The following is a 24305-nucleotide window of genomic DNA, read 5'->3' on the forward strand; positions in this document are numbered from 1 at the left end:
TCTTTCCCTCTCTCATTCCCTCTTGCACACACAGCTACGCAGACAGAAGATCAGTAAAAATACCATTTAACTCACTAGGCCTACTGTAAAATAAGGCTTTTAAAAAAACCACTCAGTATGAAGTTCCAATCCAATCTCTGGAGCTGGGAATGTTACACAGCCTCTTTTGATAAGATGTAGAGTAATTATCCAGCTTTTTCCAGTATAAATAACATGTGACTCCAAACTAATTTATTATTTTCTCTTTCCATGCTCTTCTTATCCTCAACTGTCTCTCTCATCTGCAGACTTCTCTTGAACACTCATGCCTCTCTTGCTTGACTAGACACTCTTTGCAACTTGTATATTCACCAGTCTTATCAGCCTGTTGGATTCTCATTCTAGTCCCACAAAATCCCCCAAATCCCCTTTCTCCCCCAGTGCTTTAGCCAAGGCCATCTTTGACATCACTGAAGTTTCTCCTTCAGTAAAACCACCTGTCTTCACACTCAGCACCGTCAGCTTTGATCCTGGCTTCCTCAGTAATTCAGCGCCTGACTTCTATTCATTCTTTCATTTTCATGTTTCTATCATTGATTTAGATTTACTTTGACTTCCATGTTAATGACTTTTTTAAAAATCTTGCTGTGGAGTGCTTTGATGTGAATCCTTTCATGGCACCCAGCTAAATCATTACAGCCACCATCCGTGCACAGGACACTCAGCTTCCCATAGACTCGTGATGTCATCTCCTCAGACCATAACCTCTTTTTTCTCCCTAAGCTTGTACTTTTTTCTCATTCCTCTAAGTTTCCCTGTGTCCCAGTCCAGATCACTGCTCTCAGTTTTATCCACATCTTCCAATTTCAAACTCAAGATAAACCTAACTTGTCTGTCCATTTTAGTTCAGGCTCAATCTCTTGATGGAGTAGGAGGTAAGTCACAAAGGGACCATATGCTTCCTTTCTTCAAGCAATGGTTTTTCTTGGTCTTTAACCTCCTCTTTTTCTTGCCCGTCTGCTTTGGAGGAGAAGGACTCCTGTCTCCTCTGGGGACAGTCTCTCCACCTGTAAACTTCAGAAGTAGCTCTCCTTATCTGCAGTCTAACTAAATATCTTGTCTCCTTTATTTATTATTTATTTATTTGGAGAGATTTTCACTATAGGGCGCTTGCGCTCACCAGACAGACAGAGAGAGACATAGAGACAGAAAGCAAGAAATCACCCCCCAGGGAGGATGGTCATGCGGCAATCCCTTCTCCTCCATTCTCCTCTTGGGATCTTGGGCATGCACGCACATGCACCCAGTGTGAGTCTTAAGCCACCAGGTCCGGGATGCGAACCGCTGTCGACTACATGGGAGTCCAGCGACATAGCCATTAAGCTAACTGCTGGTTCCCTTGTCTCCTTTATTTTCATCAAGCTCTTTGGACTTATGGTTTCTTCATTGAGACTTGTAGAGGCTGATAGAAGTTCATAGCCATATTAATTTCTCCCCACCTTCCTTTCAATTCCTGGAGTTTTCTTAACTCTACATAAAAGGGAAAAAATGGGATCAGCAGTTAGCACAGTGGCTATGTCGCTGGACTCCCATGTAGTCGACCGCGGTTCGCGTCCCGGACCCGGTGGCTTGAGACTCACGCCGGGCGCATGTGCATGTGTGCCCAAGATCCCGAGAGAAGTACAGAGAAGGGATGGCATGGCCATCCCCCCTCAGGGGTGATTTCTAGCTTTCTTTCTCTCTGTCTGTCTGGCAAGCGCACATGCCCTATAGCAAAAACCTCTCCATAAAAAAAAAAAAAAAAGAATACTCACGCCGGCACGTGTGCATGTGTGCCCAAGATCTCAAGAGGGGAATGGAGGAGAAGGGATTGCGGTGTGGCCATCTCCCCTGGGGAGTGAGTTCTCACTTTCTGTCTCTCTCTGTCTGTTTGGCGAGCGCACGTGCCCTATAGCAAAAAATCTCTCGAAAAAATATATTTTTTTTAATTTTTAAAAAGGGAAAAAATAAAAGAAAGACAACTAATGAAATATAGTAAAAGCTAGCTACCAAAACTTATAGCATATGAAATAGTGGCCTGAAAAACAGGCCAGATATTTGTGTGTGTGTGTGTGTGTGTGTGTGTGTGTGTGCGTGTGTGTGTGTGTCCAAAATCTGAAATGAGGGGAAAATGGAGCAGAAGGGATTATGGCATGACTATTCCCCGTGGCAGGGTGGGAGAGGTGCTTTCTTGCTTTTATTATTTCTCTGTCTCTCTAGCAGGTGTACACACCCTCTGGAAAATTAAAAAAAAAAAAAAAAAAGGTTCCTTTAGTGACGATGTTGTTTCTTCATTGTAACCCCATGTTGATGGGGCTTGACTCCATGCAGAGTCCCACTGGGTCACTTGAAGAACACTGCCCACCAATGAAAAGGCTGCAAGGTATACAGCTGATCTCTATGATAAATATTCTCCTGACTCCCAAAATTATTGTTGTAAGATGAGTCCAGTGTTCTGGCTTTATTATGTGTTATTAACAGTACATTTTGGATATGATAAAATAATGTAGGGCTGGAAAATCATTGATGTTTAATGTTGAATTCTTAACTTTCTGTCAAAAGGAAGCATTTCTTATTCATCTTAGTACAACTGAATCACTGTTTCAGTCTCGAGTGATGTCATTACTGGTGGCCCTATTCTTTGTGAAACAGTCAAATGGGTGTCAAGGTAAAAAAAAAAAAATCAAGATTGATTTAAATGTGACTTGAGAAAAGGAGAAAATGGCTTCCCGTGAACTTTTCAAAGATCAGTAATAGCAATCTAGAGGAAAGATACCTTATAAGAAAACAAAGTTGGCAAATTAAGCAAGGTGAACACTGGAAGACACTAGTATATTAATAGTCTTTAGAAAATAGTTGTCATTCTATGGTGGTTAATACAGTCGTCATAATTTGATTTTTCTTTGTTCGTGACTGATCTTTCTACATAGATTCTATTTTCTAGGTCTGTATCTTCACCTAAAATGTTTATTTTTATTTAAAACTTTCTTGACTTTATTTATTCAAGAAGCTTCACTGACTACTGCCACTAGAGTTGCACTGTTTTTCTTTTGTTGTTGTTGTTGTTGTTGTTTTTGGTTTTTTTTGTTTTTGTTTTTGTTTTTTTCATTGCACAGATTGATTTATATGGACCACCTGGCTACTGTACCAAAGGCAGTAACTTTTATATGAACATGTTTGTGTAATTGTGTATATTATATATATTATCATTCAGAAGTAATTTCCTTTAATGATTGTATTTCATGGTTTCTGTTTGATATTCCACAAAACAAAATTTATGCCTCTATTTCATGTTGTCTTTCTTGTTTGCACTGCTTCATACATTATTTGATTTCAAGTATAAATTATCTTAAAACAAATAGGACTGAAATTATGTATCCTTTCCTGTTATTTTAACTTGTCACATGTATTTTATTTTTATTTTATAATCAAAATCCTGATTAAATCCTGTTCATTGAAGCTTTTGAAGTATTGTGTTAATGATAGAAATAAGACTAAGATGCTTTTCAAAATTCAAGACTTTCATGTTTTTACAATGTGACACTTACGATTAAAATAAGAACTTTTCTCCTACAAGGTATCTAAAGTTGCTGGGACCAGCAGTTAGCATAATGGCTATGTTGCTGAACTCCCTTGTAGTCGACTGTAGTTCGAGTGCCAGACCCGGTGGCTTAAACTCATTTTGGGCGTGTGTGCATGTGTGCGCAAGATCCCGAGAGGAGAAAGGAGGAGAAGGGATTGGAGTGTGGCCATCCCCCGAGGGGGTGATTTCTCGCTTTCTATCTCTCTGTCTCTCTCTGTCTTTCTAGCGAGCTCACACGTCCTATAGCAAAAAACTTCTCCAAAAAGAAAAAAAAAAAAGGTATCTAAAGTTGCCTAGAAAACAGACTATCCATATACTATGCTAAAGTAATAAGAGGACATTAATATATTGTAATTCGTGCAACACAAAATTGGTTAAATGTTTAGAGTCAGGCAGTGGTACAATGGTAACACAACTATAACCACATGGGAAAGGTCCTAGGTTAGTGTCCAAGGACCTCTCTGAACACTCCAGTCATACCTGTGCAAATATCTGATTTTACCTGGCTGAGACTGGGGACGATTCATAGCATAAAGACTCCACTGGGGATGCCTATTTCTCTGCTTCTCTCTCTCTCTCTCGCCATCTCTTTTTCATGGAAGAAGGAAAGAAAGAAACTTTTTTTAGAAAGGTAAATTTATTGAAGATAGTGGGAAGATAGAAAAATTAATTTAAACTGTTTTCAGTTCCATTCCCTGTAAACACTTATTGTTTTACTATAGCTACAGGTTAACCAGAATGTTTTCCAGTATTTAATATTTAAAAAGGCAGTAGTCTGTAGTTTTGTACAGTATTTGTCAATGTATCCAAGAATGTACTGTTTTTCTTAACTCAGTCAAGGTTAGGACCAAGTTTCTCTTAGAGTATCTGCTGGAGGTGTAGTGTGTGTTGTGGTTTGCCAAGCATAACCACCCTTAATGTGTGAGGCATCCATTCTCTCAGATGCCAGGAGCTAATTGCTGACAACTTACAGGCTACTTCCTCTTTGGACATTGCCCTTTGGAGACCAACACTACTTCATGCAAGGTTATGCCTGGTCCTTGGGGACAGCACACATCCAGTTTAGTCAAGACAGTACTATGGAGGGTCAGCTACTTGCCTATACTCAGTACAACTCAATGCCAGAGGAACCTCTGACACCTCTGTAATATCCATGTGGATGACTTCAGTTGGAATCCAAGCCCAAGTGGCTTGAAAAACACACCAGTTGTATATGCAAGCATGCCCAAGATCCCAACAAAATTAAGAGATAAGACTGCGGCATTACCATGCCCCTTGAGGGGCCTTTCCCCCATTTCTCTCTGGTGAGTGCACATGTCTTCTGGCAAATTAAAAACACTGAATCATATTTGGGCTAGTTTCATAGCCTGGTTCCTCAGGGAACCAGATCCTGCATGGCTGAATACAGTCTGAATCCTAGCCTCAGCATCTTGAAGGACATGCTAGACATGTAAATGCATGCCCAAGGTCTGGGTGGGATGGAGAAATGGAGGAGAAAGGATTGCAGTGTGACCATGTACCAGTGAGGGAGTTCTTTCTGTCTCCTCTCTGTATCTCTTTCTCTCTCTCTGGCAGGAATGAACCCCCCCTCCGGGCAGGAAGGCATCCACTGGCAATTAAAAAAAAAAAAAAAAGGAAACAACTGAACCATAGCATAACAACTCCAATTTCCCTATCTTTCATGTCTCATTCCTTTTAAGTATTTCTCCCAATAGCACTCACCGATTACTCACCCACGTGCATGTTTCTACCTCAGAGTCTATTGTCTAGAGACCCTGAAGGCCACGAAATGTTTTTAATTTTATGCAAGTATCAATGCATTCATCTTTTTTGTGCTTCACACACAAAAATAGCATTCTGATATATGTTAGATGCCAAATCTAATCACAGAAAAAGGAAAAGGAAATTTAACCACAGTAAAAATTAATTCACTGAATTTATCAGTTATATTTCATTTTAGTCATAAAAAGTAAAACTTAACCAACCATTAGAATAAGTTAGGCTAATTATAAAACTAAGTTTCACAGAGCAAAATAAAAGGCATTTAGACAGGAAAAGAAGAAGCTAAAGTGTCCCTCTTTGCAGAAGATATGATTATACATGTAAAAATAGAATCCACAAAAACCTCCTAGAAGTGCTAAATGAATTCAGTATGTTAGTAAGATACAAAATCAATATACAAAGTCAATAGGCTTTTTATACACCAGCAATGAACAGTCTGAGACAGAATTGAAGAAAGAATTCCCATTTATAACAGCCACAAAATGAATAAGATCCCTAGCAATGAACCTAACCAAAGAGGTGAAAGACTTCTACAATGAAAACTATGAAAAACTAAAAAAAAGAAATTGAGTTTGATACAAAAATATGGAAAGACAACCCTTGTTCTTAGATTGCAAGAATCACTGTAATCAAAATGTAAGTTCTACCCAAATAAACTTACATATTCAGCGTGGCTCCAAACCAGTTGTTGGTGACATTATTCACAGAAATTTTTTTAAAAAATCATAAAAATTATCTGAAATCATAAAAGACTTCATATCAAAAAGCAATATTGCACAAAAAGAATAAAATAGGAGGCATCTCACTACCCAACCTCAAAATATATCCAAAGCAGTAATAATCAAAATAGCATGGTACTGGCACAAAAATAGACACATACCCTAATGGAACAGAATAGAGAATCTAGAAACAAATGCCAAACCATACAGCCAGCTGATCTTTGTCAAAGGGTACAAGACAATTCATTAGAGAAAAGAAAGCCTTTTCAGCCAATGGTGCCAGAAAAATATCTGCCTGTAGAAAAAATAAAACTGGACCTCTATCTCTCACCAATCAACTCAAAATATAGCAAAGATTTAAATGTAAAACCTCAAACAATAAGGCTACTAGTAGGGAGCTGAGGGAAAACTCTTGAAGGCATTGGAGTAGGCAAAGATTTCTTAAATAAGACCCATATGCACTGATAAAAATCACAAAAATAGACAAGTGGGATTACATCAAATTAAAAAAAAAAAAACCTATGCACAGCAAAGGAAAAAGAATTAAAGAGACAACCCTTAGAATGGAAAAAAATATTTTAAATTTATGCCTCAGACAAGGGAATGCATATTTGAATATATGAATATTCCAATTTTTTAAATGGTAAATAAATTGAAAACACAACTCTCCAAGAAAGACATATGAATGGCCAAAAAGCATATAAAAAGTGTTCAAAGATTTTTGTCATAGCAAAATGCAAATTAAAACCACAATAAAAAATCATTTAACCCAAGTTAGAATGTCTAGGATTAAAAAAAACAAAAAAACAAAGAACAAGTTCTGGCAAGGCTGTGGTAAAAAAGGAACCCTCTTACACTGTTGGTTGGAATGTAAATTAGCACAACCACTGTGGAAAACAATATGGAGGTTCCTCAAATAGAGGAACAAATACAACTACCATATAACACAGTAACCCTACTCCTTGATATTTTCTCAAAGGACAGGTAAACACTCAGTTGGAAAGACACTTGCACATCCATGTTTATTACAGCTTCATTTACCATTGCTAAGATATGGACTCAACCTAAGTGTCTTAAGAACTGATGATTGTATTGAAAAACTATGACACATATATAACATGGAATATTATTCAGCCCTAAGAAACAATGAGATCTTGTCATTTAATTCAAAGTTGATGAATATAGAAGACTTCATGTTAAGCAAAGTAAGCCAGATTTTGGAAGACATACACTATATATCCCCACTCAATATGTACCAAGCATCTGCACTATAGCAGAAATGGAAAGATACAAAGATATGACAGTACTGAGGATAAGTGTAGATTTCAGAGACTATAAGGGAGGGGAGTGATGATAGATGGTTGGCGGGAGGGGCAAAGGAAAGAACTATTTAACTGACATTCTTAAAAAGAATGTAAAATTCTCTGTCGAAAAAAATTTTCTGTAATTTCTGTTATAAAAATTAAAAATGAAAACTAAGTGTATTTATGACTTACTTATTAATAGAATTTGAACATTTGGTTTAACTAATAATTCATTTCACTCAAAACAGTCAAGATATTTATATGCAAAGTCAGATCAAAATATTTAATTGAAAAGAATCATAAGGGTAATAATTAAAAATAATGGAATCACATACTTTCTTAGAAAGAGCAAAGTTGAATTACCATAAATAATAAATTTACTGACTACTTTCTAGCCATTGAAGTCTTTTATGTACTGATGATGCACTAGTTTTATAGGAATACTATGCTCATGGAAAGTGACCAAGCACTGTTTTATTTGCTTTTAGTTTAACTCAACAAAGATGTGTACTAGATAGTAAATATTGACCTTCTACATCCATTCCTACCTCCTTCTTCTTGTATTTTAGGTTTAGGATACTAACCACATTTCAGAAACCTTTGCAACTGGGGAGCTGGTTTTGAATCCTGGGGTGTGGTTTAGGTTCTGCTCTCATTGGTTTGGAAGTAGAGGAAAGGGCAGATCATCTTTCAGCATCTATGCTGGCTAACCATGAATTCTGACAGACTGCAGGTGTTGAGAAGAGGGCTAGCCTTCATGTTTCTCTGTCTATCATCATCTTTCTAAGTGTAGACAGAGGTAGACACAGGCTCCTGAACACTAGAGGCAATCAAAGTGTGCGACCTTGAAAACAAAAGTCCAGTTGCAGTGCTCACTTCTTCTCCTCTATCCTTTCCAATGATTTCATAAGCACTCAGTTCCTTGCATTAAACTGTATATACTTGAACTGCCTACACTGGTGACTTGCTCCCTTACAGACACCTAGTAGATGCATTTTCCTATCCAGAAAAAGTTCAACTTGATTTTACTTACAATGTCAATTATTTCTGTTAGAATTAATCAATAAATAAGTACATATATAATAATTTGTTCACTTTTTTTGTAATGTGAAAAGGTATTTTTCTATCAAATCACTTTTTGGAGGGATATCTCAATATTTGTTTTCTGACAAAAGTCTTGCTAAGTGAGAACCGTATCTATAGAATAAAGATTAGCCTGTAATAATCTTTCTAAGTAAACATAACCAAATCCAAAGGCCCAGTTCTACCATCTGCAATAAGAATATTGAGATCTTCTACCTGTGATTTGATCCTAAGACAGCAGTGCCTACTAGATGAGGCCTTAATGACTCACTTCAATGAGACAATGTTGAGTTTTCCAGGGCTCTTCACTGAGAGATTATCCAAATGAGCAAACCTGGTCTCATAAGCCTCCAGCAGAGGAGGAAGGGAATTTCACAGAATGCTAGTAATAGATAACTCTATCATTGTAAATGCAGAGCCATTGTCTGAGGCCAGCAGTCATGTTTCTCCTTTGTGACCCACTCTAGGAAGAGCATAGGACAGGCATGTCATTAGCAAATGACTCACTGAATAGGGATAGTTGGTGTCTAACACTCAAATGTAAGTCTTGTTAACACTATAACTAAACTGATGATATTTCTGAAAGATTTATTTAAAGTAAAATAAACTAGAGCAGATTTTAAAATGCTCCTACAAAACTGACTGTCTCCTAGGTGCATTTTCCTAATCTTGAATGAAGAGAGAAAAGCTGAAGTCAGGTTTATCAATGGCACATTCTAGTTTATGATAAGATATTGGGTAGTGGGTGCCAAATATGGGAAAAAAAATGCTGGTATAGAGCTAAAAGAAAAACATTTGAGTCAGAGGATCAGGGTTTGAATCTGTTCCAGCTCCATCATTTACAAGTTATTCTCCTTGGTAAGTTACTTAACCTTCCTGAGTCCTGGCTTCACCATCTGCAACATGAAGGCATGTGTAGATGGAATGTAGGTGCCAAAGGGCAAAGATTATCTCTTATTTGTTCTCAGCTACCTCCTCATAATTAAGCATTTAACCAACACAGAATAATTATCTATAAATATTTATTGAAAATACTTGCTTATTTACCCACTGTAGTTGTGATAACAATTTTTAAAAATATGATTAGACCATGTAGAACAAAGAAAGCCCTCAGCTGGTAACTATTACCAAAAAGAAAGTTCCATACTGAGTCCTCTCTCCCACTTCTCCTTCTTTAATTTTGAGTGACATTTTAACTTGAACAAGTTCTGGCAAATTCTCATTACCTAATGATGCCAGGCTTATCTTAACCCAGCTCCAGCCTCAGGTTAATCCACTTGGTAGAAATCAATACTCACTGCTAATATTCATACCCACTCCTCTTCCTCAGGAATCTGAACTTTGCCTCTTGTAAGATTGGTGCCCATTGGATGAGGGAAGAGACATTTCCAGGAGATGGGATTTGCAAGAATATTTCCAGCCTGTAATCTGTTGTACGAAGCTTGAATAGTGGAGATGGGAGTAGTATGGGGTACAGCTCCCTTAGCTTTAGGAAGGCAAGGAGACTACACAGCAAAAAATTTCTAGGGCCAAGTCTCAAATTAATCGTCCAAGGCCTTGGTATCTCAGTCCCAGCCTTCTGAGCCTAGTACTAACTTCAGATGGCAACGGAAGAGCTACACTATCAGACCCTGCTGCAAGGGTTGTCTCTCAGAACATCAGGAAGGCCACGGCCTCCAGATCCACTCCCAGGCAGGGGTGAGGAGTCACTGTCTTGCTTGAAGTTACTTCAGCTAATGCGGTAAAGTGTGCCCTGCCTGCGGGCTGTTCCTTACCCTTTCCTCAGGAGATTGGTGAAGGAACGAGCCAAAGCCAAAATCTGTTCTAATTTGAGCCACTCATGTAATTTCTGCCTGTCCTACGGTGGCCTCTTACTCCAAATTTGAAGTAACATTCTATCTTTCACTTAGTATGCTGATATGATGATGGTAGTTGGATAAGTAGCATTGTTTTTTTCCACATAGACCAGAAAGGTCCATGGTTAGAGAGAAGATGCAGACAGGTCCCTCTGAATCATTGGCTGTTGTCGAAGGGCCTTGCCTCTCTCTGTTATGAGGAGGCTGTTTTACATCTCCAGAGGTCGGAGAGAATGTAGCTGAACTCTTCCTCTGGAAATGCTCCCATCACTAAATCTTGCAGCCGCAGGTGGGTGTAATTCTGGAAATTTTATAACTTTTCTTTATAAGGAAGTCACAGAGTAAGAGCAGAGTTGGAAAGAAATGATGATACAATAAAGGAACTGCTAAAGACATTCTCTCCAACTTGTATTTCAAAAGAACTTCCCCTGTCTTATACTGTTTATTTTCTGTGACTAAAATAATAAAATGTAATAGAGAAGCAGAGGCATAGGACTTCACGCAGAATTTTTTTCATTAATCTCTTTGCAGGATTGATTAAGTTATTTTAGAGGCTTTTTGCTTAAAATCTCTGGAAATTTCATATTTTTTTCTTATGTGCTTTCCTTTATTATTATTTAATAATAATGTACTTATGAGCACCATAACTGTGGCTAAGGTCCATTATTCCTGTCTTTATTTTCTTTAGGTAGAATACCAGACTCACAGGTGATCAGTAATAATTTATGAGGTAAACTTTGTTAGAAGTTCAGGGGGTTTTATGTCGTGTGAAACTGAGTTTCTAAAACCAGTCCCCCTCAAGTACTGTTACAACAAATAGTATGAGCACAATTGCCTTCTCATCCAAAGATGAAACAAGTGGCCAAAGTCAATATTAGAAAACTCATGTTTTGCATTGGAAGCTACTGATTTCATAATTGAATGAGCTTTGCTAAGTCACTTTTAGAACATTATAGCAATTTCATTAAGTAAGCAAACTTTTCAAAATAGGTACACCTAATTAGGTTTATTTAATCTTTACATTTTTATTAGAAACCACATCTGACAAAAGTCCTAAAGAGAAAAATAGGATATACATATGTTGTCAAATTTCTCGTAATGCACTTTTTTTACCTCACTTACTAACAAATCTATGAACTACAATAATTCACTAAGTTATTTGCTACTTCACAGCAGCATGATAGCTGGCCACCAGCACAGAATAAAGCAAACTAAAGGCCATATAAGTAAAAAGCATAAAGCAGCTAGATTTTGTTTCATTGTAATTAGAGTAGTTTTGAAACGAATGACCTATGCCACCCATCTGCTCTTAAGGGGGGCAATTCAAACATCCCATTCAATAAATAAAATAATAAAAACAAATTTTAACTTCATGATATAGTTAAGAGAGTCAAAGAAAAGGGAGGAGAAATAGAGAGTCAAAGAAGAGGAAGGAGAAGGAGACCACACACAGTTACCCAGAACAAGATAAAAAGAGGAGCCTTATAAAGGCAAAGACACACAGCCATGAACTCTGAGAGAAGCCTGGTCAAATTTTACTGAGGAGCATGTTCCTCAGTGATCTTTGAATTTTTGATCCTGAAACCCATGGAGCTATTGTATGCTATGCACTGAGGGAGCAAACAGCCTTGCCACTTGTGGCTGCTGGACTGTGGGTGGAAATTCAGTTGAGAACCAGATCCATGGGCCAACCCTCCAACTATCTTATTTGTTTAACCAGATAAAGTCTATCTATTTACACCAATTTCTACTAGAAAGAATGCTCACTTACTCTGCTAATCCTCTCACTTCTTTTTGGTTTAAGTGTATTTATTCTTTCCAAGAGAGAGATAGAGAGACAGCACCCCCAAAAACGGTTTGAGGCCACAATCCACCCTCAGCTTCAGGCAGACCAAATCATGGGCACACACATGCCCAGTGTACCCAGGATGATCTCTGGACATGAACCCAGAACCTTCCCATGTGAGTCAGTCTCACAGAGGGTTGTGTTTCATTGCTGCACCATCATCTGAGCCTTAATTCTCTAAATTGTCAACTGTCTAACTAACGTAAATCCTTTTATATAGCATGAAACAATATGCTGAAAAATGATGTCATTTCCTCTAAGAACTGGTGTGGTTTTTTAGGAGATGTAGTGCACATAAAAGAACTTAAGAGACTGTTTTGGTACAAAGATAAAGTAAACCCAAGTGTATACACTGCCTTAGACACTGAGGAAGTCCCTATGCCATGGCATTCAGCCCACTCTCCCAGTTGCCATGGTCTGGTGTATTGATATCCTAAAGGAGGATTTGGCTACATTACTGGTTATGCAGGTTCATCAGTTTCTCAGCCTGTCCCCTTTCCTCATGAGAATGGTGAAGGAAAGAATTTGCAAAGTTCTTCAAAGCCACATCATCATGGTCTTAATACTAAGACATGGACAGGCAGAGGTGGAAAGTGCAGAGGTCCCGGTGATCTGGCAATTGATAACAACCTCAGATTCCTGTGAGGGGAACCACTCATTGTGATCCAGGAAGAGGATCTTGGGGTTCTCTGAGGAATCATTAAGGAAATATCTGAAAATAGGCTCTAAACAGCCTATTGAGGTAGGGGATGAATGAGGAAGTAGCTGGGTTTCATGGAAGCATGTTTGAAACAGACAGACACAGTGACCTCTGCAAAGAACCTGTGGCCTATCTCTAAATTGATAGTTTTTTTTTTTTTCAGTTTATTTATTTCTTCCGTGAGAGAGAGGCAGAGAGAGATCAGAGGGGACCAGCACCTCCAACAGGTTCTTCACATCTTTATTCACACCCAGCATTGATCAGTTAAATGCGCATAGACCTAGCATGCATGAGGAGGGCTTAAGTTATGAAGCCAGGAAATTCCCATGTGGGTCCAGCATTGTAGACCATTGTGTTATTACTACGTAATAAGGGCTTCTCAGTGTAGTCTTGATTTGCTTTTCCCTAAGAATACTACCCATATTTTCTTTGTGCTACTTACATATCTTCTTAAAGTATCTGTTCAAAACTTTTGTCCTTAGAGCCAGAGAGTGGAGCAGTGGTAATACAACTGAACACAGGTTTCGGGTTCATGCTCAAAACCTCCTTGAGCATGTGATCCAATCTAGCTAAAGTTGGGAGTGGATTATAGTATAAAGACCCTTTTGGGGATCCTGTGTCCCTTTCTCTGTCTCTATCTTATTCATGGGAAAAAATAAACTTAAAAAGAAACAACTTTTGCCCATTAAAAAAATGAATTGTTATTTTTGTTTGTTTATGTTGAGTTTTAAGGGCTCTATATATATTCTAGATATTAGCCTTTTATCAGATGCAGGCTTGCCAAAGATTTCTCTCTCATTCTAGGTTGGTCTTTTTATTATTTTTTAAAATTTATTTACCAAAGGGTGTGTGTACTTGCCAGAGGAAGGAAGACAGAAAGGTAGAAAGCACTCAGCCATAAAAAACTGCAAGACACTGGCTTTTGACAAAAAGTGAATGAATATGGAAGATTTACTGCTGAGTGAAGCAAGCCAGTCTATGAAGGAGAGACACTGTATGTCTCCACTTAATATATACTAACTCCCCACACTCTATGGAATAAACTTAATGATTAGAGGATATAGAAACATAGGAAATGATTACAGATACCAGATAAAGTGTGGAAAGACGGTGGGAGAAGGAGGAGAGTGTGAAGAAAGACATTAAGGAGAAAAACAGAGAGGCAAGATGTTTATGGGACTAAGAAATGGGTTATTATCTGTTGATGATAACATGTATAGTATCCCCAACTGGACTAGTGAGAAATGTATTCATGTTGGACATTCACTTTACAAGCTAAGTGAGATATGTGATTGAATGTATAAAGGAAATTAAAATAAAATTTAAAAAATTATGATTGCCAGATTAAAAAAGAAAATTTTAAAAAGGCCCCAAAATCATGAATATTTGGGAAGAAACCAGAACACTGTAGATTAGTCAAAACTATGGTAAGTAGATTTAAGTAGGTAGATAAATGATAGATGTGATACATAGATATAGATGTAAAATTTCTCTGTCATGGACAAAAAGTCTAAGAATCAAGAATGGTAGTGGGAAGCTTAGAAGATTCTTGGGTGGCCATTTTCCTTTAAGTGACATGCTAACATAAACTAAGTCTATGTGAGTTGAAACTGTCTTGAAGACAATTTCCTTACAAGTGACACTGGACACATTTTTAAGTCGTGTGTTTTCAGTGCTAAGAGTTGAAAAGAAATGGGAAGACCATCGTTAGGTCCTTCACACTAATGTGAAAGAATTTCCAGACTGGATGAGAGACAAAGTCCCTCATGTTGAAGGCAGCACCCAGCTCCCTAAATTCATGGTTTTCAGACCACATATCATGGCATAAATAATTATCATAAGTGAATGATTTTCAAACTATATTGTACACAGTTTCAATTCCTAAATGTAAAAAGAATTCACGTTTATTTGTTTTCTGCCTCAGTTCCTGCCCTAGTAGTGTACTACCTAGGAGTGGATGGGAAAAATCATTAAGAACTTCCCAAATTCAAAAATTAAAGGTGTTCTTTCTCCATTTTTTCACTCTCTTGCTTATATAAATATATACTGATTTGGAGTAACTCAAGCAGCATTTCACACTTGACCAGCTCACTCTTCTACTCTTCTGTGAGAATTTTTTCTTTGCTCACATGAAGGGTCATATGAACTATTTCAGAACTCTGCAAGATGCAGCAATAAAAATGACTTTGGCCCAATATGTTTGCTTGTGAAGCTGATATCCACCCCAGATCAAATAGTTTTTACTCTATAAAGAAAGGGTTTGACCTGTTCATTTTTCCTAGCTTGTCTAAACATAGCAGTTCAGCAGAGAAGTGATCCAGATTTCAAGTGTGAGGGCCTTATTATATATAACACACACGCTCACATTTGTACACATATGCAGCTAGTACGTACACACACACACACACACACACACACACACACAGAGCCAGAACATATTCTGGCATTTATCCCCACTCTGACTAGCTTTGAGACATCTGCTCTATTTCTGCAGAGGAGTGACCCAGAAAATAATCAGTGCAGGAAGGAAGGACAATCCTAGGATTCTTTTCCAGAGCACTCTGGTTCAGTAGGCACTGCAATAAAAAAATAAGGAAAATATCAGTTTTTCAAGATATTGGTTATTTAGTTTTCATGCAGGAAAGTAAGGAAGAAAGAAAGGGGGACTACCTGTGGCCAAACGTCTGTGATTATGGGCTGGCAGGCTTCCAGAGATGCCAGACATTGACTTTGTTTTATCAGGGTACTTCCTACATTGCTATTGAGAAGTATTTTCAACAATCTCATTTTTATTAGCCGTTTGTGCCCATTATGGTTTTCTACTTGCTAGTTTGTTATGGCTTTAACATAAATAAGGTTCTAAAAATGTCTCGCATGAGGAGTTGCAGAGCTGGGTATGCTATCTAGACCATATAAAAAACCTATGTAAAGGACTTCCCTTGTAATAGGACTCTTTTATATTTAATAGAACTGTCATATAAACATATACTAGCATTTAAAATGCAGTTTCTGGGCTATAAAATAAACACCATTTCTAATATTGCTGTTGGCTTTCACATGCATGGAGCTCAGTTCATTAACTGTTCTTTACTCCATTTACGTGAAATGTGTTTTTACCACCAGAGCAGCACATAAAGTGCATTGTCCCTGAAAGGCAGCCATTATCAAGGGAGGAATAGTGAAAGTCAGACAGACCAAATGTTTGATGCGGATTCAAGCTAATCATAGTTAATTTTAATACCCCATACAGCGCCACACACTTGGTAAGTTTCCAATAAAGTAATATTGACGATTATGACAGGAGCATTTGTACATTGAAATATAAATGTGAACGTGGAACATGGATATCATGGTTTTATTTAGAATAGATCTGCAGGCCAGCAGTGATGTAATGGAATGCGTTTCAATGCTAAGGTCATAAAGGAAAGGTCCCAGGTTGGGGCCCTGAGATCCTCCTGTACGTGCTGGGCACACATGTATGTGCCCATGATTTTGGCTTCCTCGGGCTGGTGAGGGTCATGGCATGAAGACTGTGATGGCAGTGTTCCTCTCTCCTCTCCCCATAGAAGAAATAAATAAACTTTAAAGAAGAAATATATTCATCATTAAACATGCACCTGGTAGTGACGCAGTAGCAAAACTTCATTTATTTTACAAAAGTAGATGACAGTGGTTTCACATTGACTATCTTTGTAAAATTGAGTAAAACTTTACTACAATGTTCTTCTGTTTTCTCATTTGAAAAATGTAGATAATAATGATAAACTCAGTCAAAATTTTCTTATAAATGAGTTAATACAGCTAAAGCTCTTAAAATATTGCCAGGCACACTATCAGTAATTCATATTATTGGTATTATTAATTGAAATCAATTGTATTAATAGTAACTGATATTATTACTCTTCTAGAGTTTCACTTTAGATTCTTTGAAAGTCAGTATTTTGTTGTACGTGTTGGAAACTTTTTGCTATATCCAATAGAAATCATGAGTGTGAATTTTATGATAGGTAAACAATGCTGTGTTGTTTATGCATACAGAGCATTAATTAATCAACATATCCATTAATAATTATTTTTTGTTTTTAATTTTTATGACTTTGGGAAGTTCAAAAATGATAAGTTGTTATCACAGTTTTCTTTTTGTTTTTTTTTAAGGGACATTTTTACTATATGGCATGTGCTGGAAAGTCGCAGAGAGACAGAAAGCAAGGAATCACCCTCTAGGGGGGATGGCCACACTGCAATCCCTTCTCCTTCATTCTCCTCTTGGGATCTTGGGCATGCATGCACATGTGCCTGGCGTAAGTGTAAACTGCCAGGTCCAGGACTAGAACTACAATCAACTACATGGCAGCTCAGTGACGTAACAATTACACCATCTGCTGGTCCTGTTATCACAGTTTTAAAAAGTTCATGTGACTGAGGAGAATGGAGAAGAAGGGTTTGCAGCGTGGCCATCCCCCCTTGGGAGTGATTTCTCACTTTCTGTCTCTCTGTCTCTCTCTGTCTGTCTGGCGAGCGCATGCTCCCTATAGCGAAACCCCCCCCCCAAAAAAAAAAAAAAGTTCAGGTGACTATAAAAAAGAAATGAACACTCATAATAAATTACTAATTTTTAAAAGAAAACACAGAGACATTTGCAATAGTCGGGAATTTATAGTCCTTTTGAGAATACGGTTCTAGAACATGTGGCTATTTCTGTATAATACAACACAGAAAAAATACCTGACAAAATAAAGACATAGACATAAAAATTAAAACTGCAAAACTTTTAGGAGAAAGCACAGGAGGATTTTTTTTTTATTTTTATGATATCAGGTGAAGAGAAATTTATTAAACCAAGTGCAAACCCCAAAACTCTAAAGGAAGTTTACCTATTAATATTTAAAATATCTGTGTGGTAAAAGACAACATAAACAAAAAATGAAGACAAGTCGCAGAGTAGAAGATATTTGCAGACATATTAAAACCTCCTTTCGCCCAAATAGTATCTGGAATTCCTCAGGTATTGTAAACCAAAAGACAACCCAATAAAAAAGAGGCAAATGATTCACAGAGAAAAAAATACAATGGTCAGTAAGTACATAAAAATATTCTCAAACCTGCTATAATAAAAGAATATGCAAATAAAATAATAATCAGAGATTTTTTATTTCCAGCTACCACCAACTAACATGCATGAGTCTAAATCTTGTCATGTAAAACAACAAAAAGGTAGAAAGATTTCAAAATTCTGTTTTAAGACTTCAGAGAGCAATCAAAATTGTTAGGACTTTAGGAGCCAAGATTCCAAAAAGAAGGAAAAAATGGAGAGGAAAGTTCATCATTCATTTTTTCTATTCCAGAACTTTCAGCCGAAACGTTCAAAGTAAAAAAAAAAAAACTGGTAACTAGTGATTGAGAAACAACGCAGAGTTTACAACAGTCTCAAGGACTCGGAGGTAGGTGGGGGGAATGATCACTTCAAGCTCTATTTTAGAAAAACCTGACTGAGTGTCCTAGATATTCCACTGAAACCACAGAAAGTCTTTATTCTTAGGCTAAGGAAACTCACTGTTTTCTCACTATTACTGAAAAAATACCCTGAATTAGTTCAATACAAAATGGAATAAGGTGAGCTACTTCTATGTTAATTGCTTGCCTACCAGAAGCAAAAGTTTGTTCTTATAGCCATTAGTGCTCATAAGGAAAAAAAATAAAAGAAATGTGGCAAATAGATAACTTAATGTCACATCTTAAGGAAATAGTAAAACAAGAACAAAAATCTCAGAAATAAAAGATGAAAAAAATAAAGGTTAAAGCTGAAATAAATGAAATAGCGAATAAAAGAACTACATAAAAAAAAAAAAAAAAAAAAAAAAAAAGGAACCCAGAGGATAAGCAAAGGGCAATCGGGCGCTCGCCACACAAAGAAGTGATGGATTATAGTATTCGGAGTAAGAGTAGTTTTTAGTGAAATTTCATGGAGCAGTGATTTTTATATGGCTCACAGAAAGCTGGGCTGTGTATAATCATGGGATCAACATCAAGTCTCTACTAGAATGTAAACTCAAATCCCATTTCTTTGGAAACTACAGCGATAAGATTGATTTGAGATTCTGAGGCCAGAAAACCCTTACCTACAGCTCTGTTCCTAGATCGTAAATCAAGACAAAGTCTCTTCTTCAATGGGACTTAGCTCCTCTAGTCATGAGTGGAATATTCTTTTCTCACAGGTATAATTTAAAAAGTCAATATTTATGACATTCTATAATTTTAGACAACAAAATTTCTCAGTGAGTTAGAAAACATTTGTATCTCAAAAAAAAAAAAAAAAAAAAAAAAAAGAAAGAAAAAAAAGAAAAAGGGAAAAAAAAAAAACAAAAAAAAAAAAAAAAAAAAAAAAAACAAGGGAACCAGCAGTTAGCGTAATGGCTATGTCGCTGGACTCCCACATAGTTGATCGCGGTTCGCGTCCCGGACCTGGTGGCTTAAAACTCACGCCGGGCGCATGTGCGTGCGTGCCCAAGATTCCGAGAGGAGAATGGAGGAGAAGGGATTGCGGCATGACCATCCCCCCTGGGGGGTGAATTCTCTCTTTCTGTCTCTCTGTCTGTCTGGCGAGCTCATGCGCCCTATAGTGAAAAACCTCTCCAAAATAAAAAAAAAAAATCAATAAAACAGAAGGTTAGTTTGGGGAGAGGATAAAAATGATAAACCACTATCTAGATTAATCAAGAAAAATGAGAAAGGAGCCAGATAGATAAAATCAGTAATGATGTCGGTAATATTACATACGTATTGTAATATATCAGAAATACAAAAAATTATCAGAAAATTCTGTGAGTGACTATAAGCCAAAAAACTAGAAAAATTAAATAAGTTGTACAAATTTCTGAACACATACATGTTGTCAAGGCTGACTCAGGATCAAATAGAAAGAATAGGTAGACCAATAACAAGTTATGAGATTGAATCAGTAATAAATAGTCTCAAGTGGAGATGGCTTCGCTTCTGAATTCTACAAAAATTTTAAAGAAGAGCTGACTCAAATACCTGTCAAATTATTTATAAAAATTCAAAAGGAAGGAATCCTCCCAAACTAATTCTATGAAGCCACCATCACCTTGATATCAAAACCACATAAGGACATAACAACAACAACAAAAAATTGCAGACCAATACTCTAATAAATATTGACTCAAAAATTTTCAGCAAGAATCTAGCAAACTGAATCCAACAGCATAGTAAGATTATACAACCAACCAGGTAGGCTTTATCCCATGGATGGAAGAATAGTTCAGCATATGCAAAACAATAGATGGACTACATCATATTAGCAGAAAGAAAAATAAAGATCATATGATCATATCGACAGATTCAGGAAAAAACATTTGATAAAATACAACAGCCCTTCATGATCAAGACTCTCAGCAAAAAAGAGAGTAGAAGGGGCATTCTTGAACACCATAAAAGCTATATACCACAGACCCATTGCAAACATCATACTGAATGTGGAAAGACTGAAAACCTTTCCACTAAAAACTAGAGAAGACATGGCTGCCCAACTTCTCTTTTTCAACATAGTGCTGGGAGTCCTAGTCAATGCCATCAGACAGGAGAGTAAAATGAAAGGCATTTAGATAGTAAAAGAAGATGCTAAGCTGTCCATATTTGCAGGTGATGTGATTATATACATAGAAAATCTAAAGGAATACACACAAAAAGCCTTTTAGAAATGATCAATGAATTAGGTATCATAGCAAGATACAAAGTCTACTTCAAAAAATCTGTAGTATTTTTATACACCAATGGTACTGGAATAACTGGATATCCACCTGCAGAAAAATTAATCTGAACTCCTATCTCTTGCCACTAGCAAGAATCAACTCAAAATTGATCAAAGATTTCAACATAAGGTCTCAAACTACAAAACTACTAGTAGAAAATGTAAGGGGTAACTTTTGAAGACATTGGAGTAGGCAAAGATTTCTTAAATGAGACCCCAAAGCACAGGCAAAAATTTCCAAAATAAACAATGGATTCCATCAAGCTAAAAAGCTTCCTCATAGTAAAGAAAACAATAATTCGAGTGAAAAGAAATCTCAGAATGGGAGAAAATATTTGAAATAATTCTTCAGAAGATAAATTAAATCTAGAATATGTAGGGAACTCAAGCACCTCAGTTATAAAACAATAAATAATCCAATTTTAAAACTAATAAAAGAGGAGCCAGCAGGTGGCATAGTGATTAAGGCACTGGACTTCCACATAGTCAACCATGGTTTGAGTCCTGGACCTGGTGGCTTGAAACTCATGCCAGGCACATTTGACAGAAAGTGGCCGAATATGGAGGATCTATTGATATGTGAAGTAAGCCAGGATATGAAAGAATGATATCGTATATACCCACTTAATATATACCAACTATCTGCAATTTATGGTAGAGATTGAAATATTGGAGGGCATAAAAGCAGTGAAAATAGCTATAGATGTGGAAGACAGTGTGGAATGGGGCAGGAGAAGGGAAGAGTATAGAGAAGGATAGCAAGAAAAAAAAAAAAACCCAGAGAGGCACAGCATTAGGGGGACACAGAAATGGTTTATCACCTGTTGATGATAACATATATAGTATTCTCATCTGGTCTGGCCTGAGAAGTATTTCATGTTGGGTAAATTCTTTTTATAAGCCAAGTGATATGTAGTGATTGAATTATAATAATAATAAATAATCTTAAAAAATGATGAAAAGGTATTTGATGATGATTATTGTGGATGGTAATAATGTCTTTGTCTTTACTGATATGCATGATATTCCTGCTAAAAAAAAATGCTGGAAAAAGAAATATGCCATAAAGATATATGTGATTCAATGTAATATAAAAAGCCTTATGATAATAATAAATTAAATTTAATTTAAAAAAAAAAAGAAACTCATACCAAGCACATGTGCGTGCATGCCCAAAACCCAAGAGGAGAATGGAGAAGGGATTGCAGCATGACCATCCCCCTGGGAGGTGACTTCTTACTTTCTGTCTGTCTTTCTGTGCCTCTCCAGTGAGCACACATACACCCTATAGCAAAAAAAAAAAAAAAAAAAGAAACAAACAAAAACTCTAAAAACAATTTTTAAAAGGGTAAATGAGCTAAATAGCTAACTCCAAAGAAGACTTACAAATGGTCAAAAGGCTTATGAAAAAATATTCAAAGTCTCTTGTCATAAAGAAAATGCAAATTAAAACCTTCTTGTCAAAACAAAATGCAAAAAAATAAATAAATAAAACAATGAGATACCATTTCACCCCTAGAATGACTAGGAGTACAAAAAGAAAGAACAAGTGCTGATTAGGCTGCAGTGAAAAGGAAACCCTCTTACACTGTTGATAGGAATGTAAAGTAGTACAACCTCTGTGGAAAAGAATATGGAGTTTCCTCAAAAACTCACAAATAGAACTAACAAATGACCCAGTAATCCCAATCAGAAAGACACTTGCACATCCATGTTTATTGCAGCATTATTTTCAATCACTACAACATGGAACTGACCTAAGTGTCCAAAAACTGATGAATGAGTTGAAAAACTGTGGTGCACATGTACTACAGAATATTACACAACTATAAGAAACAAGGAGATTCTATAATTTGACTCAAAGTGGAAGAATACAGATGACTTAATATTGAGTGAAGTGTGAGTCAGACTTTGAAAGATAGACATTGTATATCCCCACTCAATTTGTAGTGAGTGTCTGCACTCTATGGCAGAGGCTGAGAGCTCTGAAGATGTGTTGGTGGAGAGGATGGGTATGGCTGCTAGAGACTTTAAGGAGGGTGAGTGGATGGCAGAGAGTGAATTAGAGAGGTTGGATTTGAGGTGCAAGAGGAGGGAAAACAACTGCCATGTGACCATGCTCCTTTGAGAGGGTGCTTTCTCTCCCTAGCCAGTGCACACACTCTCTGACAAACACATACATGCATAAACACACAGGGAAAAGAAGCTGCAGAAAGAATGTCTAAAGTATGGTGTCATTTGCGTATTTTTTTGAGGGGGAGAGGTTTTTGTTATAGGGTACATGTGCTTGCCAGAAAGAGAGAGACAGAGAGACAGAAAGCGAGAAATCACCCCTCACGAGGGGATGGCCATGCTGCAATCCCTACTCCTCCATTCTCCTCTCAGGCATGAGTTTAATTCACCAGATCCAGGACTCGAATCATGGTTGACTACATGGGAGTCCAGTGACATAACCATGATGCAAACTGCTGGTCCCTGTTTTTTAAGAAGATACTGTTAATGATGGAAATATATCTATGATAGTAAAAATACAGAATGTATGTAAGAATGATGATCTCACAAACTCCAATTATGACAAAATATTAACAAATATTTAGGTTGGTATACTCATTTTGTTGTTTGTGGATTTTTTTTTATGTGTAAGTCAATAAGGGTGTCTAAATTTTCTTTTAAAGTACAATGACCATATAGTGTAGATTTCTTGGATAACTGCAATATAAATTATTCTTTCTATTCTTTCTAAACTATCAAAATGTTCTGGGAATACCATTGCCTTTTAGATTGCTTCTCACATGTAGAACTGACATAAAAATCATTATCTCTGTTTTTTATCTAGAAAATATAGTTAGGGTGGGGGTTTACTCGGTTGGGTTAAGAGTCAAAGTTCACATTTAATTTTTCTAATAGTTATATGAGGGGACTTCAAAAAGTTTATGTAAAAATAGATTAAAGTATGAATTTATTTTGGTACAAAGAATTTTTAAATCTATGCATAGTTTTATTATAATACATATTTTAAGAACTCTTTTATGTGTACATAAAAGGAACCATTTTACTTTTACATAAATATGTAATTGTACATTTTTCTCATTCTCCCATACTATCAAAATTTCTATCCTTTTCATCTAAAAGTGTTTCAGACTAATTTCAGCTGATCTGCCATTTTTAACAATTTGTTGTATCTTCAGTAGAAAATATTATTGACGCTTTCATGGCTAAAATAAATAAATAAATAATGCAGATCTTATTGCATTTAGACTAGGTTGACTTTTTAAGCAAAACAATTTCTTGGACTTGAATTTGTAGGATAAAGCCAGAAACCTGGCAAAGCTTTGTTCTTCAAGTCTTTTTTAGATGGGATAGGAGAAGAGAAGGGCAACCAGAGACTCCTTAATTGTTCCCCTTTGAAGAGAAGGAAGACAATGTGTTGAGTAGAGTCATTATAAAGTCAAGATATGTTTCAGATGCATGTATAATGTCCTTAAACATTATCTTTCTTAGACTGATTTAAATTTAGCCTAGACACATTGCTTTTGTTTAAAACAATTTGCTAAGAAAAGCAGAATTGTTAATAGCTTATTCTTTCTTCTTATCAAATTAATGATATATTCAAAATATATCTTGGAATTATTAGTACTTAATCTCA

The 24305-nt window shown here is 36.6% G+C and overlaps 1 protein-coding gene across 1 annotated transcript in view; it reads right to left on the minus strand.

Annotated features, from left to right (window-relative positions):
- LOC102492775 (2,4-dienoyl-CoA reductase, mitochondrial-like) overlaps nt 1-24305 on the minus strand; it is a 102213-nt gene that overhangs the window by 27286 nt on the left and 50622 nt on the right. Inside the window, 1 exon segment of the mRNA XM_014586182.1 lies at nt 9803-9994. Within this exon segment, the coding sequence (XP_014441668.1) occupies nt 9803-9994 (192 nt within the window).

Source organism: Tupaia chinensis, unplaced genomic scaffold (assembly GCF_000334495.1).
Source record: "Tupaia chinensis unplaced genomic scaffold, TupChi_1.0 Scaffold000117_2, whole genome shotgun sequence".
Taxonomy (NCBI): Eukaryota; Metazoa; Chordata; class Mammalia; order Scandentia; family Tupaiidae; genus Tupaia; species Tupaia belangeri.